General features: G+C 32.9%; 2 protein-coding genes across 7 annotated transcripts; both read right to left on the bottom strand.

Moving 5' to 3' along the window:
• Nucleotides 1–1,341: 1,341 nt before the first annotated feature.
• Nucleotides 1,342–4,554, bottom strand: LOC122582452 (GDSL esterase/lipase At5g45950). The gene is made up of 5 exons (XM_043754843.1): nucleotides 4,228–4,554; nucleotides 2,580–2,716; nucleotides 2,226–2,459; nucleotides 1,744–1,990; nucleotides 1,342–1,656 (listed from the first exon to the last, which is right to left on the bottom strand). Exons 1-5 carry the CDS (start codon nucleotides 4,499–4,501, stop codon nucleotides 1,469–1,471), a joined length of 1,080 nt encoding a protein of 359 aa, XP_043610778.1. The 5' UTR covers nucleotides 4,502–4,554; the 3' UTR covers nucleotides 1,342–1,468.
• Nucleotides 4,555–4,827: 273 nt separating this feature from the next.
• LOC122582720 (D-aminoacyl-tRNA deacylase) lies at nucleotides 4,828–17,289 on the bottom strand. 6 transcript variants are annotated; one of them, XR_006321232.1, is made up of 10 exons: nucleotides 17,164–17,289; nucleotides 16,979–17,070; nucleotides 16,752–16,818; nucleotides 16,303–16,333; nucleotides 14,578–14,718; nucleotides 11,956–11,981; nucleotides 11,733–11,791; nucleotides 8,445–8,487; nucleotides 8,278–8,338; nucleotides 4,828–5,060 (listed from the first exon to the last, which is right to left on the bottom strand). XR_006321232.1 is itself a non-coding variant. In XM_043755144.1 (9 exons), the coding sequence occupies exons 1-8, from the start codon at nucleotides 17,203–17,205 to the stop codon at nucleotides 8,448–8,450; spliced, it is 498 nt and encodes a 165-aa protein (XP_043611079.1). In that variant the 5' UTR covers nucleotides 17,206–17,289; the 3' UTR covers nucleotides 7,449–7,792; nucleotides 8,445–8,447. The 6 variants fall into 6 exon arrangements, 3 of the variants coding, with proteins under 3 accessions (XP_043611079.1, XP_043611077.1, XP_043611078.1); XR_006321231.1 differs by having other exon boundaries at nucleotides 8,278–8,487; nucleotides 17,164–17,288; XR_006321233.1 differs by having other exon boundaries at nucleotides 8,278–8,487; nucleotides 16,975–17,070; nucleotides 17,164–17,275.
• Between the last annotated feature and the right edge of the window lie 445 nt (nucleotides 17,290–17,734).

The raw sequence follows: 17,734 nt of genomic DNA on the forward strand, positions 1-17,734 counted from the left end.
TTTACACAGTTATTGCAAACTGTGTAAAATAAACATAGACTAATACCATTTTTTTAGTAGTAAACTAAGTCCCAACTCTTCGATCCTCACTTTGTCACTCATCCTAAATACTTGATCCATTTAGGATCCTCAAACTAAACAACTAAACATACCATGAGCAACTTAAGCAATAATTAATTTCTCAGGTTCAACAATATTCAAAATCGTTATAACCACATAGAATAGTAGCTCCTGAAGGGCTAAGTAATAGGCTTGGGTGGTTGCCATCAATCTTAAAATTTTTCGTATCAATTTTTAAATTTTATCTTCTTTTGGTTTTTTCTTTTCCTACCGATTTTTTAATTTTATTTCCTTTTGAATTATTTTGTTACTCCTAGTAGAAGTATTTCAACTGCTATCTTATACCGCCCTCGGTGGCGGTTCCACAATATGTCAAGGGGGTCATTGAACCATGAAAAAAAAATATTAAAAAGAAATGTCTATAAATTATTTTGAAGACTCCGCTTAAGAAAGTGACATGAACCTCCTTGCATTTTGAAACACAATAAGGGCAACGCTTTTAACTAAAATTAATAGTACTTGGACTCAAATAAACGGATAAACCCAACCCAAAATGAAGTACTGTGCGTAAATAATTCTGTTCTGTTGTTCTTTTTAATTAGTGCTACCAATATTTGTCATATATATATTTCTGAATTTGACTAATAATAACACTAAGTGAAACTTAATTATGTTAGTATTGGAAAATGGATCAATTATGAACTATGAATGTGTTATGAATTCTCATAGAAAAGAATGACTTTTAAATTTTAATTGTGTATTTTTTTATTTTTTATTTGGTACAATGTTATAGTTTTCAATAAAAAAAAAAAAATAAGATTGTAGTTTTTCAACCAATACTTTTTAGGAATAAAAGTTAGGACGATACTGATTTCAACAAATTGTGTGACTTTTAAATTATCCAAAACCAATTTTGTTTTTCATATTTGTCCCACTATAACCAAGTTACATCAAAAGAATGTACATTAGTAAGCCCACTAACGACACATGCATGGATGGGCCAAATCTAGTTAAAATTTCAGCACACTCTAGTTTGCTCGAGTTCTTGAGGAGAACTAATAATCAGTGACCGATTTTAATTCATGTGGTGAAGCATTCGTGGTTGGGACAAGAAGCAATTTTTTTTTTAATGGTAAAAAAATGGTAATTCTTTATCGGTTGATTAATGGTGGGTTGAGAATGTTATGAATTTATAATGGTTGAAAAGTGGTCGAGTGGCCACTCTAAATAGTCTAATAAAGAAGCTTTTTTTCTTTTTTGCCTATGGAGTAGTGATCCAAATGTGTAACTATATGAGTTGATTGTATCATAGTAAAAGTACTTCATACAAATACACATGAAAGAATAAATATAAGTACCCCATACATACACATACACATACACATAATTTATGTATCTCTAAAAATCCTTAAAAAAGACTGGTCATAATGGAACTTAAAGCCTCATCCGCAAGGATCTTATACATTCTGTCCGTAGGATGAACTGCATCCCAGAATAAGTATCTCTCATGGTCAACACATGTGGTCAAGCCTTTACAAGTAAGACCATACTCATAAGTTCCTGTTCCACAACACCCCTTTGAAGTCTCTACAAATCCTGTAACATCGCATATTTGTAAACTAATTAATTACTCTGGGTGAATTTGAACAACAAGATGAAATGTAGTTGTAATAAACTACTAACCATATTTTTTAGGATTTTGCATTGCCCTTTGAATGAGACCATAAGCGTCGACGTAAACAGATTTCATTCCTAACGACGTTTTTAACGTAGCAAGTGCTTTTTGGATCTTGAGATTGAATGAAAGAGCCACATTGTTGTATTCATTGTCACATTTAGTTGTACCCTTCAATGTTTTGACCAAAGGCATACATCCAAAAGGAACAACTCCAACCACTACCAATCTTCTTGCGCCAAGAGAGTGCATTTTCTACAAACATATACTGCTTATTTCAAATTTAGCACGAAATATTATTTTAAGGTCCTGAATTCGAATCCTAGAAAAAATGGTTTTTTTTATATTTATTAAGTTTCCTCCTGAATTAGTATATTGAAATTATTGCCTAGTGGAGATATGATCGGGTGGCGCCCTGGTGGCACGATGATACTCCAGTGGTCCGTCAGTAATCCAAATTTGCAAAAGTAACTAAGATTAATTAACTTACCTTGACATAACCATGAAGAAGTGAGATCAAGTAATCTCCATATTGATCGACGTTGTATTTGGCACTTCGTGTTGGCTCGACGTAATAATTTTGTAAGAAATCGTTTGTTCCCATGCTCAATACCAACACGGAGTTCTGAATAGATTCTTGAGCTCTTCTTGCTCCTATCTTTAGACTAAGGTTTCTCTTGTAATGCGCAAAATACTTGATTTGGTGTGATAATGTCAACACATTCTTGACATCAATAAAAAGAGACATTATTAGTTAAGATTTTGTAGTCATAGTCATTTGATCATCATTAATGTATGGTAACATAATAATTACTTGGTTATAATTACATGGTACGAAGCATACCGAAATTTGGGCAGTTAAGTTATCATAGCCGGAGCCACTCGAAGCAAAACTAACACCATGAGAAAGATCGAATGTCTTTGTAGATGATCCTGGCTCGAGATATGGTCGAATTTCTTTCGTATAGCCCAATGCCTCGGCTATTTAGAAAAAGAAACAGAGATAAAGACCAAAAATTAACATGATGATATCAATAAATTTCATTTTTTTACATTTTTTTTTTTTTTTTTTTTTTTTAGAATATCCGAGTTTCTTTTTAAATCGGAGTTGAATATATTATAATCAAAACCGTAAGCCTAAGTTCATCTTTAAAAAATGGAAAATGCTAAACAAAGCCTTTAGGGTTTCACTTAACGTACATAAAAAGATTGTACATTTCCATATTAAAAGTCCACCCTCTGAATTTTAAAGTAAGTATACAACTAATTAATGCCCCTTAACGAAAGCTCTTAGAGTTTCGTTCAGCAAAACCCAAAATTAAAATATATCTATCTATTTCTCTAAAATGATCCCAAATTTAATTGTCATATGTTAATAGTGAAATATCCCAAAAATTAACTTTGATCAATAATAAGTTAGTTGATCAGTCATAAAAGTCAATAATTATTCATTATACTCCCTGACACCTAATAACATGGCTACATTTAATAACACTTCCATAAATTTTAATATTATACATGGAGTAATCAAAGTGATGGATACGTCTGAAAGAAAATGGATAATTTGTTGCCCAAATTTGGCAGTACAACTATTATAAGTGTATTCTATACAATACAAACATCACCGAAAGTCCCACAACAAATGTGGGTAGTTCCATTTTCAATAAAATGTGTAAATATATGTAGATATATATATAAAAATAAGGGTTTTACTAAGGGCTTTCGTTTAGGTGCATTATTTAGTTGTACACTTACCATAAAATTTAGGAAGTGGGCTTTTAATATGAAAATATACAATTTTTTTATGCACATTAAGTGAAGCCCGAAGGGTTTTGTTTAGCATTTTTCTAAAAATAAAATGGTATTATAAATTACTAGCATGTATAAATGTATATAGTATATGACCGATTACTTCGTGGTCGTCAACTTATAACAATACCTAATTTCTTAAAAGGCGGGGTGTGAAAGATATTGTGAAATATTAAGATGTAGACAGTTATGTTTTTACCCGAATGTGAAAAAAATGTTTCCAGAAAGATCCCGACAAGTCTATGACAAATAGTGTGGTTGATAATCATTTTGCTTGCGAGACATTCTCTTCATATGGTTGAACATGAGTTTTCATTATATGTAATGAAGTTTAGTTGAAAGGCACTAAGGTAATGATTGAAATTGGAAATGGTCGTGTAAAATTAAAGTGATGATATGTTTGTAAGATGTGTAGGTTAATTAGAAGAAAATTACGAGATGTTTGAAAGTGAAGTGATTATATATTCGTGGATTAAGTGAAAGATATTATATTATTATTATCTTAAGAAACTTTTGAAATGTTTATTACGAAATTATATTAAATGTATAATAAAGGAGTATAATTGAAGTGTTTGAGGCGTACCGATCGAGCCAAAGGTAATATATTATATATATTAAGGAGGATGATAAATTGATACTAATGTCTTAAACACTAAGTAGCATGAAAATTAAACAAAATTCACCTATGTAATCAGTGGCAAGTCTGCCATTACTAAACCTCCCGGTAGGACAACCATCGAAGAAATCCACTCCGTAAGGCGAAAAGTTACTCTTGTCGTCGGTTTTAAGACCATTGTTATTCCCAGGATCGACACTCGAATCACCGAACACAAACACACCAGTTACATTATTCATGGTTACAATCTGTCTTATGTGAGCAATATCAATGGCTTTAGCTGGTCCAATTCTTATTATTGCAAGAAACAGAAAAACAAACATGCTCACTAGACTGCCCATAATTTTTTTGTATATGTTTTAAAATATTTGGAGACTACTTTTTGATTCTTTAGACTGACTTGACAAAAAATGAATTAGGGACTTTATGCAATATATATAGTCTATCAACGATATGGGAATTAAATGATTTATGTTTAGAATGATTAAATTCGATTTTTTTTATCAAATATTATGACTTCGGGTATTGAACATTTAATAGCTTGTTGTACAATTCGTCTAACAGAGTGTTTCCATCCACCTACTCATATTGTAATTGCGGAAAATAATGGCACGCAACCGTTAGCGTTGGTATTTTGTGTATATATAGAGCAAAATAAAACAACACGTTTTAGTAGGACCTTTATCAAATGATATAAGTTTCTATATAATAGACTTTTTACAAAGCAAATTAATTACCAAAATGGTACGTCCAACAATGAAATGACGAATGACTGGCCATCCGGGCCATCTAATGGTGAAAGACATCCATACGTTTAGCAGCTAAAGCCCACAAAATCCCATATAGTTTCCGTAAAAAATTCAGACCCATTGTGGTAAATTAATTCTCTGAACTCGAAACCTGTGGATTAAATCATTTGTTAATTTCTATATGCCAATTTATTAAAACTAATTAGCAACTTAAAAATTCAAAAAAATCTCTCAAGCACTTCAAATTATACAAGATTGAGTATTACCAACAATGAGCTTAGGGAATGGATGGTACGTTTTTTGTAGCACCAAATTTTTATGACGTTATTTATCATATATATAAAACAACTATATATTTTACATTCATATGAAGGGTTGGGTATTGTAAAACAAGTATTAAAGTAAAACAAATAATACAAGATCTTGACCCTTAGATCATGGTTAAATTGATCCACGAAGATTCACGAAGCAATTGATGTACGATGATTTTCATGATACACGGTAATATCACTAAAGAAAAACATATTGTTTTATTTGTTTTACTTTAATAGTTGTTTTATTTTACCTAAAACCTTAACATGAATTGTAACTAAGAATGGCCAAGTTCTCCTAGCTTTCCAATACAAATTAAACCTAAATATATACTTTGATTTGTTTTTGACAGTGTTACAATATGATACCATTATTATGGTTTCAATTCGGTAATGATAGTAAAAGAGATGATGGGTAAGTAAATTTAATTGATAGATATTCACAGTTCATTATCGATAATCGATCAAACACCGAATCTCATGATGTGTGACGCTAGTCCGTTTCATATATACATCACTACCAGTGCTCTTCACGTATGGTTGTGTGAGCATTTATGAGTTTCCTCTACCCTCATTTATAGCGGCAGCTTCTACTCTTTCTATATCTATGGTTTTTAATTTATTTAGTCAATGTTAATTATTTACAACTACTAACTATATTGTTTGCAACAACACTATTATATTGTATGTAACAACACTATTCCATGACTCTATTAACATGGGGGAACTAAGGGCAACACTCATAACTAGGTGTTCACGGTTTGATTTTTACCCGATTAAACTGTAAACCAAACCGTTTAAAAAACAAAAAAAAAAACAAACCGTTTTTGAATTTGGTTTTGGGTTTGGTCTATAACCGAAACCGAATTATATATTCGGATTTTGGTTTGGTTATGGGTAAAGGATAATGAATTTGGTTAAACCGAAAAAACCGAATAACTTATATTACTATTATGTATTATTAAAAATATTTAATTCGTATCTTTATTTTATGGACAATTATTAATGTATTTTTTATTTTATATGTCTATTTGTTTATCATATTAACTTTTTTATGAAATTAGATAAATTCAATTTTGATGAATAATTTTTAATAATGATGACAAACTAGAGTTTAGTTATTTCACTTATATTATTTGTTTATCCATATGGTTTAAATTTACTACTTTGGTGAAAATTGAAATTATGAACCTATTTTGATTAATCACAACTTAGACAAAAAGAAATGGTAAATTTGTGTTTTTCATATTTGGTTTTTTCAGTTTCAAACCAAAACCGAACCAAATTCTTATTTGGTTTTCGGTTTTGGTTTTGAAAAATAAAAATAAAAAAACCGAAAAACCCGAATCAAATAGACCAAATAACCAAAAACCGAACCAATAAACACCCCTACTCATAACTTATCAATCCTTTCATCTTTCACCACTAAACCAATAGCTTATTGAACAGTTAAAGTTATATGTATTACCTATTATCTTTTTTTTTTTGTTTATTCGGCTCCTATGTAAAATATTCTATGTTCATATAAGCGTATCCCACTAAGTATAATCATTCATGTATTAAGACTAATCTAGAGACATACAACGATTATTAGAATGTTGAAGTTAATTTGTTACAAAATATCATGTAACATTAAGTAAGGTGTTATACATCAGTTTTGATCATCTTTATTTTTAACCCCTTATAAAGATAACTGGATTAAGAAATTAAGCATATATTTTTTTTCCAAAAAACTCCTTTCAGCCTATTTATGGTTCTTAAAATGCTCTCGCACACACTACAACATTAAAATACCATATTTACCCTTATAACAAATTGTTACCCCTAATTCGAAATGACAGCCAAATAAAATCACAACTTTGTTGTCGTGAAATCACAATTTGTAACTAATGTATTCATCCAAAAAGGTGATTACAAAATTCCACCACAACGCACGAGTATTATGCTCGTTTTAATAAAAACAAATTGAGATTAAGCGTAATGTCAACTTTTTAAGTATGATTTTGTGTACAGATGTTTAGATATGACAGTATGTTTTGTATGAAATTATTCAAGAGTATCCTATATAATAAGGGAAAAGTAAAGGTGTGAGACAACACTACCCAACTTGGGTGAAATCTCTCACATTCTAATTTTTTAATCTATAATATATAATACATAAATAATGGGCCCCATGATATTTCCCATATTAAAAAATTAGCATGTGAGAGGTATTTCACCCAACTTAAGTGCCTAACAGCACCACCTTCACTTCCCCTATATAATAATGATAATAAAATATATAATGCTCGTTCTGTTGCTAAGGTTATACATAAATCTACAACTTTGGCTTATTCGCTTTAAAAATTTCAAACGATCAACTAATGAAATCTTCCACATATTCCTTATAAAAATGACTTGTTGGGGGAAAGGTCATCGCATTATTTTGGAATTTTGCAGGACATGCCACAATATATTATAAGATGATAACATTATTGATGAAAACTGGGTGGCAGAGGGGTTGCATTGAAGAAGGTAAGAATGCCATAAATTTGGTTTAGCTTACACATGTGAGGTTGTCGTCAGCGTCTACCTGTCGTGTTTGAAATATTTGCATGATTTATAAATTCATGGAAATGAATTTTATATATGTATTATTAATTAAAAAAATTACAAGCATGCAATAATCCCTTGGTCATCTTTTTTCACATCTTGTTCTTTGGCTACGGAGTTTTGGTACAGAATTTGGGTACAAAATTCCTCCTATCTTTGTTTTCTCAGTGACAGATTTACTGGAACTACACAAGTTTGTTACAATCAGCCCTATTGCTACACGTAGGTTGTTCAAGATGTACAATATTTGGGATATCTATGGATTAGGATTTAGGCATAGGGCAACGAGATTGTTGGAATTTGTTAGTAGATGCCTAGATGATTAATTAGTTAATTACTTATACAAATTGATTGATAAAGAAACACCACATTCCATTTTCCTAAATTCCTCATTTTCTTAACATTTCTACAAAGTGTGGTGCTAACACATGACAATTATCTAAAAGGGTGTGCAAGACAACGTACCAAATAATGCAAGCTTATTCAAAGTGCAATAGATGATTGGAAAGTAGCATATTTTGTAGAACTGTTGGTACAAAATAGATAATCAGAACATCAAACATGGTGTACTAAAGTCTACATAAAATCTAAAAGAAGATGAAGAAGCCGCATCTAGGGCATAAATTACGTACCGTTCATAGTACTCGTTCTACTTCAGCTGAATCATTATTGTTTCTGCATATGATAATTCGAAACCATTTACAAGAATACATCAAAGGGTCATTTGGGGTTATGCATCATCTCTAACGAGTGAAATGAATTAAGCCAAAAGATTAAACCAAAAATGCAACGAGTGATGTATCAGTAAAATGGATTGATAGTTATTCAATATGTGTTCATTTGCATAGAACCTTTAAAATCTCTTTATTAATAAATATTGGATTATTATGTTAAACATATCCTATCGTATTCAACATGATTGGAATGTGTGCAAAAAGCAAGATACACTATGGGTTAAGTGGATTTGTACTGAGAGATTAAGAGGGAATTCCTTATGGAATGCTAAGGATAATATGCAATATTCCTGGAGTTGGAGAGGGATACTAAGGCAAAGGGATATGATGAGGCAACACTGCATTGGTAAAATTGGGAATGGGGACTGGGGAGATAACTTATTTACTGCATGATTCGTGGTGCCCAATGTTGGCCCCATCCAGATCATCTCGGGCTCGAATCAAACATTTCTAATGAACAAAACTTACACACACTAACTCACACTTTGTATATAATGAATTTTTGTTATGTTTTACAATGCATAGACACTTATATATATAGACATATTTCCTAACCATTGTGACTCTTCATGAAAGGTCACAACCTTCCATACATAACTTCTATTGTGGCTTTTCCTAAAAGTCACACCCTTCCATTAATCTTGACACGTTAGACCCCTTAACTTATAAACTTTACATACACAACTATAAATACACAAACTAATTATACAACGACCCGTTAACATGGATTAATGAATTAATATTCAACACTCCCCCTTAATTTATTAATCCATGCCTTCAACATCTTTATATCTTCAACTTGATCATCTTTATCTTTAACATGTCGTTGCTGGTCTTCGTCTCTTATCTTCCAATTATTTTGGGTTTCTTCTCCAAAATAAAATCTCTTAAGACAAGAAATGAGGCCCAATAGCCTTTAGTTTCTTTTCGTGACCCAACCCACAAAATAACATATCTGGCCTTTTCAATTCCTAGTCTTTTCCTTTGTGTATGACACTATTACGTTCCCAACGAACTCCGAATTTAAACTATTCAAATCACGTTCCCAACCGGCCTCTTCTATTCTTAGACAACAACACAGAACGGTGTCTTTCTGGTACACAATCAATGACGGTCGTCTGGTCTGGTGGTTCGTGGTTGTTTCTCTTTTCTTTTTCGGCAGGCGTACATAGGCGGTTGTTTCTCTTGTCTCACAAAACGGTATGCCATTTGTCTATTAATTCTTCTGATGTTATTTTATTCATGTAATGAACCCCAATTTCCTGAATGGATCTTCCTCATGATCGATTCCAAAAACCAAGCTGTTTATTTTTCACTTTGCTATTCTGTCGAACACGTACGACGACAGCGGTTTCTCCTTCACCTAACCGTTATGTGTCTTTTTTTCTATCTTTTACTCTTTCATTCAATATTTTTGTTAATGTTGTCTTCAATTTGATCCAATCTAAATGACTGAATCGAAAAAACTATTTCTGTCTCTTCTTTGAATCGATTTACTAAATCGATTCCGTCATAAAAAATTGATTCCCTGAATCAATTTCTTCGCTTATCCTCTTGATTGATTCCCTGAATCAATCGGTTCTCTTTCTTATTTGGAACGATTCCCTGAATCGTCGGTCTTCTTTTGATTGATTCCCTAAATCAATCGGTCTTTTTCTCTAAACAATTCCTCTAAATTGTTGGTCTCTGGGTTTCTCTAACCCGTTCTTCGCTTCTTCTTTCCATTGATTCCCTGAATCAATTGGCATATCTCTCCTTTCTCTGGAACGATTCCGCTGAATCGCTGGTCAATTTGATACTCTTTATCAAATTGTTCTTCTCTTGATTGATTTCTCTCATCAATCTGTCTCTATTGATCGTCTCTTGATCAATTCTTCTCTCTGGAACAATTCCTCTCAGTTGTCTGTCAATTTGAGACCCCTGATCAAATTGGTTTCTTCTGATTGATTCCTCTTAATCAACCTTTCTCTATTGATCTTCTCTTGATCAATTTCTTGTAGAAACGATTCCTCTGTTTCTGTCTCTGTTATCTGATTCATTCTTGCACTCTTGCAAAACAAATCTTCTTGTTTGATTCAAGCCCCTGACGCTCTGATACCACTGTTGGCCCCATCCAGATCATCTCGGGCTCGAATCAAACATTTCTAATGAAAAAAACTCACACACACAAACTCACACTTTGTATATAATGAATTTTTGTTATGTTTTACAATGCATAGACACTTGTATATATAGACATATTTCCTAACCATTGTGACTCTTCATGAAAGGTCACAACCTTCCATACATACTTGACACGTTAGACCCCTTAACTTATAAACTTTAGATACACAAACTAATACACAACGACCCGTTAACATGGATTAATGAATTAATATTCACAATGAGTCCACTAAGCAACTATATAAATGAAAGAATGTTAAAAGAAGCCAATATCAATGAAAATGTGACTGTAAAGGAAATGATTCAGGATGGGAGATGGGAATGGCCTGTAGGATGGGTGAACAAGGTTCCTAATTTGGGAAGCATTCAAGTCCTTCAATTAAGAAGAGCCAAAAAGGATACAGTTATTCAGTCGAAAAATAGTGGCAATGAGGTTGTGTTTTCTATAAGTAATGTTTGGAAAGATGTAAGAGAATGTGGAGCTAAAGTGTCATGGAGAAAAGTAGTCTGGTTCAGCCAATGCATGCCAAGCCATGCTTTCATGATGTGGCTTGCAATGAGAGAGAGACTACAGACTCAAGACAGACTGATGAAATGGTATCCTACAAAGACTTGCCGATGCACACTTTGTGATAAGCAAAATGACTCAATGGAATACCTATTCTTTAAGTGTAAGTACTCTGAGTAGATTTGGGATGAGATGAAACATGCTATGGAAGATAAGGATGCACCAAATACATGGCAGAAAAATGATGTTCTGATTATCTATTTTGTATATATTTGTAAAGCCTGGAAATGTCCATGGCTATGATGGAGATTAATAAAAAAAAATAAGAATAATAATTATAAAAAAAAAAACAATTCGATATAAGAATACAATTTCCAGCCAGTTGGTCAAAACCAACTAAACCGACCTGATTTGACGCTACAAAACCAGCATATACGCATTTGATTGTGGCATGTCAATTTTGTGATACCAGTATCTTTACAAAAAGGGAAAAAATTAGTGATGGTGGAACTGACCTTAATGACTGTGGTGACTCGAGCTGCATTGTAACTGGACCATCATTTACCAGATTAACCTACCATCGAGCAGAGACCAGAAAGCAAACATTAGATTGATTTAATGGTAATTTGGCAACCTAACCTTCATCACTTCCCCAAATACCGTTACCATCAAAAAATCACAATACTATTTAATACATGGACAGCAACAAGAGAGATATAGGCTGTTTGGGAACCTCACCTTCATCATTGCCCCAAATACTCCATCTGAAAGCCAACAAAGCACAAGAAAAAAAGATATCAATATCCAAATCCACGACAAGCTTCTAAACGTTAGACTCAAGATGTTTCAATCTTTTGGTTAACTAATGAACTATCAACTAATGAGGGATCTCTTGTACCGACTATCTACTATAATTCATAAGGTCATACTTGTTCTGCCATACTAACATTACCAATTTATGGGCCTTCTTTATAGCACAAAAAGAAGTTAAAATATGAAAGTGGATCAAACTTTTTGAGTTAAAAATGAATATGAGACCCAGAAATGGAAACCGAAAAGGAAAATAACATAGTATGTGTTCCTTTCGTTAAAATTTATTAAAACTAGGACCGGAAATTCCACCCATTATGCATTCATTGCATATTTGGGAATGCATGAATATGCGGAGAAGTTGACTAAGTACGTGTAGTAACGCTACCAAGGGGCTAGGCAACATTAATATAATCACTTGAAACTGGTAGTTACTTTACTAAGGGTGTTATCACATAATAGGCTTAATATATCTTGAGATGTTTTTGTTATATGCTTCGTTACTACTTCACTAGTGGTAGTTACTTAACCATGGGTGTAGATTGTAGTTGTTTGACTTCATCTTTCATATGCAATTATTCAGGGGTTTCCTAGCATTTACTGGAGCTTACTAAGACCATTAGGATGCTTATCTCGGTTGGCTTCCATATCATACATCTTGCTAGTGAATAATTATGATGTCACTTTCATAGCCATGAATCTCTAAATTGTGAGGCATTCATTGTGGTTCGTTACTTCTTTAGCGTTCTTTCCGAGGAATATCTACTTTCTACGACCTAACTATGAAATATTTCGGGTAATACACCAGATTATATGTATTTAATGATTTTCGATTTATTGTTAAATGTATCTGCTTGTTAATTGCCTAGGTATGGGCCTTTCTCAGTAGTTGATTTTTTCTAGAACGACAACAAGAGCAACATGAGTTGATTTTCAATCCTAAAATTCATTGGACATCACACTGAGGACTTTTATGCATGTTTATATATGTAGTATCTTACACGTGACCTATTAGAGATAGAATATGCATGCACCGACCCATATGGGTTAACCATCTCAGCTTACTTACTGCTGCCCATGATGGTCACATAATCACATTCCATGAGATTACTCTTACTTTGTTGGTATCTATGGTTTTCATACATTTTTTTTGAACAGCAAAATAATAATTTTATTGATAATGACCATTCTAGCAAGGTGCTAGAGGTCTAAGTTACAAACAATCAAAAACAACAAATCTAGACTACATGCAAAACTATAAACTAGATTCATCCCGAACACATAGACTGTGAGGAATGCAAAAGGGTTGAATAAACTTGTGCCAATTATAATTGCCAGAGACACAACATAAAACCCCAATAACGAAGGCCGAGCCACCGTAGCTATGGTTTTCATACATAATATTGGTCGAGTTTTGATCCATTTGCCTGTTACCTAGATAGACAATAATCTAGTCATAAGTGTTAAAAATATAGTTAACTATACACGTGTGTGTATTGTGTGTATCCAACTAAAATTTTGTCTATTGTAGGTATTTAACATCCAAATTTTTAACATTGTATGTACCCGAGCAATAAAAAAACTTGCAAACTAGCACTCAACGTGGCAACATATAATATATGATGATGCTACATATAGTAAATACAATGTCAAAATTTTGAAAGTTAAATACCTACAAGACTACAATAGACAAACTTTAGTTGGATATACACAACAGACATATCTGCATAGCTGACTATATTTCCAAACACTTAGGCCCAATATTTTGAACATTACTCGTGTGACGTATAAAAGATAAAATATGCATAGATCGGCAAGTGAATAAGTACACGGGTTAGCAATCCCAACTTAGTGCTACCCATAATGGTCACATGATCACTTCTCATAATTAATCCTTTTATGTTGATATTTATAGTTTTCATTTGATTCCTACATATATAAGACAATTAACAATCATAAAAAATGCATGTCATAACTTGCCAAAGTTTAAAATATATGTTAAATTTATAGTAGCTCCTTTGTTCAGCTTCATATGTTCATCATGCACGCAAGTGACACAGCTATTTAGACCAGCTAATTTAAGATATCAAGCAAATGTGAAGCACAAAAAACGGGCAAGGTCTCAACATTAATGCTTTGTTTGTAAAGATATTAAACTGACAGAGTCGGCCAAGTTGGGTAAAGGCCTAAAACAGGTTAATACTTATGATTATCTCACGACGGAGGGTTGATCAAAACTTTCAAGAGCTTTACAGTTTGTTAAGTTGAAGGGTCGGCCGAGTTGGGCAACCGGTCAATATAGGTCAGGTTAATTTGATTTGCCTTGCCAAAATTTATATCTTTTCTTCACATGTCAGGAATATTTATTGTAGTATTGTACTATACTGGAATATATAGCTGATTAATATATAAAATTATATCTTTTGTTCCTTCAACCCTTCATCCTGTTAGACATGAAGTGTAGCCCAAATCGACCCATTTTTAAACGAATGCATTAACATTGCTAATTTAACAATATAGATCGTGTAATTAAACACAAAACTAACATACCTTTGACTGAATCATGTTTGTAACTTCTTTGAAACCTTTCCACTAAAGAAGCATAATACGATTTTGCTCTATCAGGTCCCATTGCAACATGAAAATCAGGCTTGTTACCCTTAAGTATCCCATACAATGTAAATTGACTCACTGTACAACCAAACAGTATGTTAGAGAGGCAATAACTCTTCTTGACCCATAATCTGGAATCAATTGAAACAAGTAAAATATACATATGTACTAATACACACATATATGATTACTAAAATAGCCAGAAAACAAACACTCTCTGGTGATTTGGGGGGAAAATCCCTAATTTCTTCATTCTAGAAATTAAATTCCCCAGATTCCAACCAAAATTAGGGTTTTACAACACCAAATCTCTACCTAATTTCATCTTATTCCACCAGCAGTGAGGCTCGATATTCATAATTTCTTAAGTTCCTTGAAATTAATCACCTCTATAATCAAACGCAATACTCTCCTAATAATCTGGTGAATATGTGATGTCTCCTAACTGTAGATCATCTAAACGTAAAGGGAAGGTTCCAGCAAAGTTTAGGAACACTATTCAGGATCTGTTGAAGAAGAAACATCCTCAAAGTAAGGAACCTGTGAATGAAAAGGAAAATGGTGCCAATACAATTGAGGTACTAGTTCAGGAGGATGAGGAGTTAACTAAGAAGGATGAGCAGGATAACAATGGCATGAAAAACACTGATACAAGTACTAAGGAAATGGGTAGTGAAGTGAAAAAGAAGCAAGTGAGTAGGAGGCAATGTTTTGAAGAGACATGTGTGGAGACTGCTGAAGAATCAATAAAGGCCTCTGCTGGAGATTTGGGATGCAATATAGAGGAAGCGTTGGCTAGAGGGGTTCCTTGTCCTAGTGATCCGGCCAAGTCACGTTCTGATGAGGATATTGAGGTTGAAGATAAAAGGTAAAAAACAATGATTTCTATGTTAATATCGATTCTGATGGGGAGGAGATAGTGGAGAGCACGAATAAAAGCCCAATGGAAGCTGAAAATAATGAACTAAAAACTGGAAATGAAATTCCAGCAATGGAGGGGACAAATAGGGTTAATCATCAGAAGGATCCTCTGAAAGAAAACAAGATTGATGATCGGCCTAAACCCAAGTCATATGCAGCCATGCTTAATCCAGCAAACAAAGTTAAAACGGTTGAATTTCGGTCTCTTCCTCTAGATAATTCTGTTAAAGGTGCTGATGTCGTTATTCCTATTGAAACTCTAAGAGAGGTGAATACCAGATTTGTGAGTACGCTTTATGGCTACCATTTAGGTAATCGGCTTGCTTTCCCTGTTGTTGAGAATTATGTTAAAAAAACTTGGGCACAGTTTGGTGTTAAGAAAGAAATGATGAACTCAGCTGGGTTCTTCTTCTTCTTTAAGTTCGTCTTAAGTGAGGGAATGAATCAGTTATTGAAATTGGGACCACGGCTAATTCGTTCTGTTCCTATCTTGTTGAGTGGTTGGGCTGTTGAAAAGCGGCCATGCCTGCTTAACTAAACAAGATATCAAAAGTGTTCCAGTCTGGGTGAAAATGCTAGATATCCCGCTTGTGGCTTACACAGAGGATGGGTTGAGCATGTTGGGTAATATATTAGGTTGACCAATGATGCCTGATTCCTAGACCACATATATATATGTATGTAATTAACACTAAGTATTCCATAGAAGAAAAATGGCAAAGACAAAAAGAAGTTCAATACCTAGTAGAACCTCATAGTTTTTCTGCATTACCTGCCAATATACACAAATTCTTCATGAAACTTGAATTCAAAAAAGATTTTAATATCCTGAAGTTTAAGGTCATACACATCACTTCATGAGTAAAAGCTTATTACTTTCTATGTTTTACTCATTTGATCATTAAACGGACGGGAAAAGATTGTAAAATAATATATGCGCTTTCTGAAATGTACTCATTACTCATTAGTCTGGAATAAAGGTGCAAACTTTCAGTAACGGCCGCCAGATAAAAAGTCCCATGGATGATTTTGGTACTTCTTGCAAAAGTTCTTTGATCAACGATCAAATTGTCAACTTTTTCGGTATATATTACAAAAGGCATAATCTAAGGTGTCAATTTACAACGAAAAAGATTGACGATAACTAAACGCATAATTAAAAGAGAGCAGAAAGAGAGACATAGAGTTACATTAAGATCCCATGTTTTTCCAGTTTGTTCATTCGGGAACAATCTCATATTCAACACTTTACGACATCTGGAAACATTACAAAAATAAGCAAACCATTAATTTAATCTTGAATAGATTAATTGGATATAGGGGAAAGATAAAATGAGTCCAGTTTATTTTGAGTCTATGGGATAAATTGAGTCTAGCTAATTTGAGTCTATATATATATATATATATACATACATACATATAATCAGCATCGGAATCGGTATCGAGGTCATGAACTCCGACAAGAACAAGAAGGCCCGCCCCAATTGCAGACACTGTGCGCCCTTCAACCTGCAATGCAAGTAAATATACATATATATATTATACATATACATACATACCATTAATAATAGTATATTAGTGTGAGTGTAGTGAATAAAAGACCTCAACGCTGGCAGAAGCAACTCGCTGGACGACCACTTTCATCCCTTTGTTTGTTTATCGCCTTTCTTTAGTTACAGGAATAGGATTAAGGGGGGTGTTTTGGATTATAAGGGTATGTTGTTGAGTTTTTTTTTAAAAGGGAAAACGAAGGATATTAAATTTTTGTGTGTTTTGGAGTTTTATTTAAAAGAAGTAAAAGAAGAGGAAAAAAGAAAGAAAAAGATATGCAACGAGAATTTAATAGATTTTGTTAAGGATTTTTTTTCTAATTTTGAGATGATTTGAAAGGAAAAAAAATCTAGTCCTTCTCTTCCATTCATCTCTTTTCTTCTTTCTTTTTCCTTCTTCCTTCATAAAAAAACTCAATAACACAGGCTTAAGAGTGTGTTTGGTATACTAGTAGGATTTATAGGAATGGTAATGCTGTAGCTTTTTTTTTTAAGGAGGTGTTAGGGAAAGTTTTACATTCATGTTAATTACAATTAAAAAAAAAAAAAAATTCCATGTCAATTGTTGATTGGTATGAAAAAACGATAAGAAATATGTTTACTAATAATAGAAAAAGGTTTTT

The sequence above is a fragment of the Erigeron canadensis genome, chromosome 9, assembly GCF_010389155.1.
Source record: "Erigeron canadensis isolate Cc75 chromosome 9, C_canadensis_v1, whole genome shotgun sequence".
NCBI classification, from domain to species: domain Eukaryota; kingdom Viridiplantae; phylum Streptophyta; class Magnoliopsida; order Asterales; family Asteraceae; genus Erigeron; species Erigeron canadensis.

What these genes read in the sequence shown, in the direction of transcription:
- LOC122582720 (XM_043755144.1), bottom strand. Translation starts at nt 17,205, where the DNA reads ATGAAAGTGGTCGTCCAGCGAGTTGCTTCTGCCAGCGTTGAG. An exon ending in TTGCTTCTGCCAGCGTTGAG is followed by an intron (nt 17,071 to 17,163) that starts GTCTTTTATTCA and finishes CTTGCATTGCAG; the next exon opens with GTTGAAGGGCGCACAGTGTC. An exon ending in GAGTCACCACAGTCATTAAG is followed by an intron (nt 8,488 to 11,732) that starts GTCAGTTCCACC and finishes TATCATATGCAG; the next exon opens with AAACAATAATGATTCAGCTG.
- LOC122582452 (XM_043754843.1), bottom strand. Translation starts at nt 4,501, where the DNA reads ATGGGCAGTCTAGTGAGCATGTTTGTTTTTCTGTTTCTTGCAATAATA. An exon ending in TTCTTCATGGTTATGTCAAG is followed by an intron (nt 1,991 to 2,225) that starts GTAAGTTAATTA and finishes ATATGTTTGTAG; the next exon opens with AAAATGCACTCTCTTGGCGC. An exon ending in GCAAAATCCTAAAAAATATG is followed by an intron (nt 1,657 to 1,743) that starts GTTAGTAGTTTA and finishes GCGATGTTACAG; the next exon opens with GATTTGTAGAGACTTCAAAG.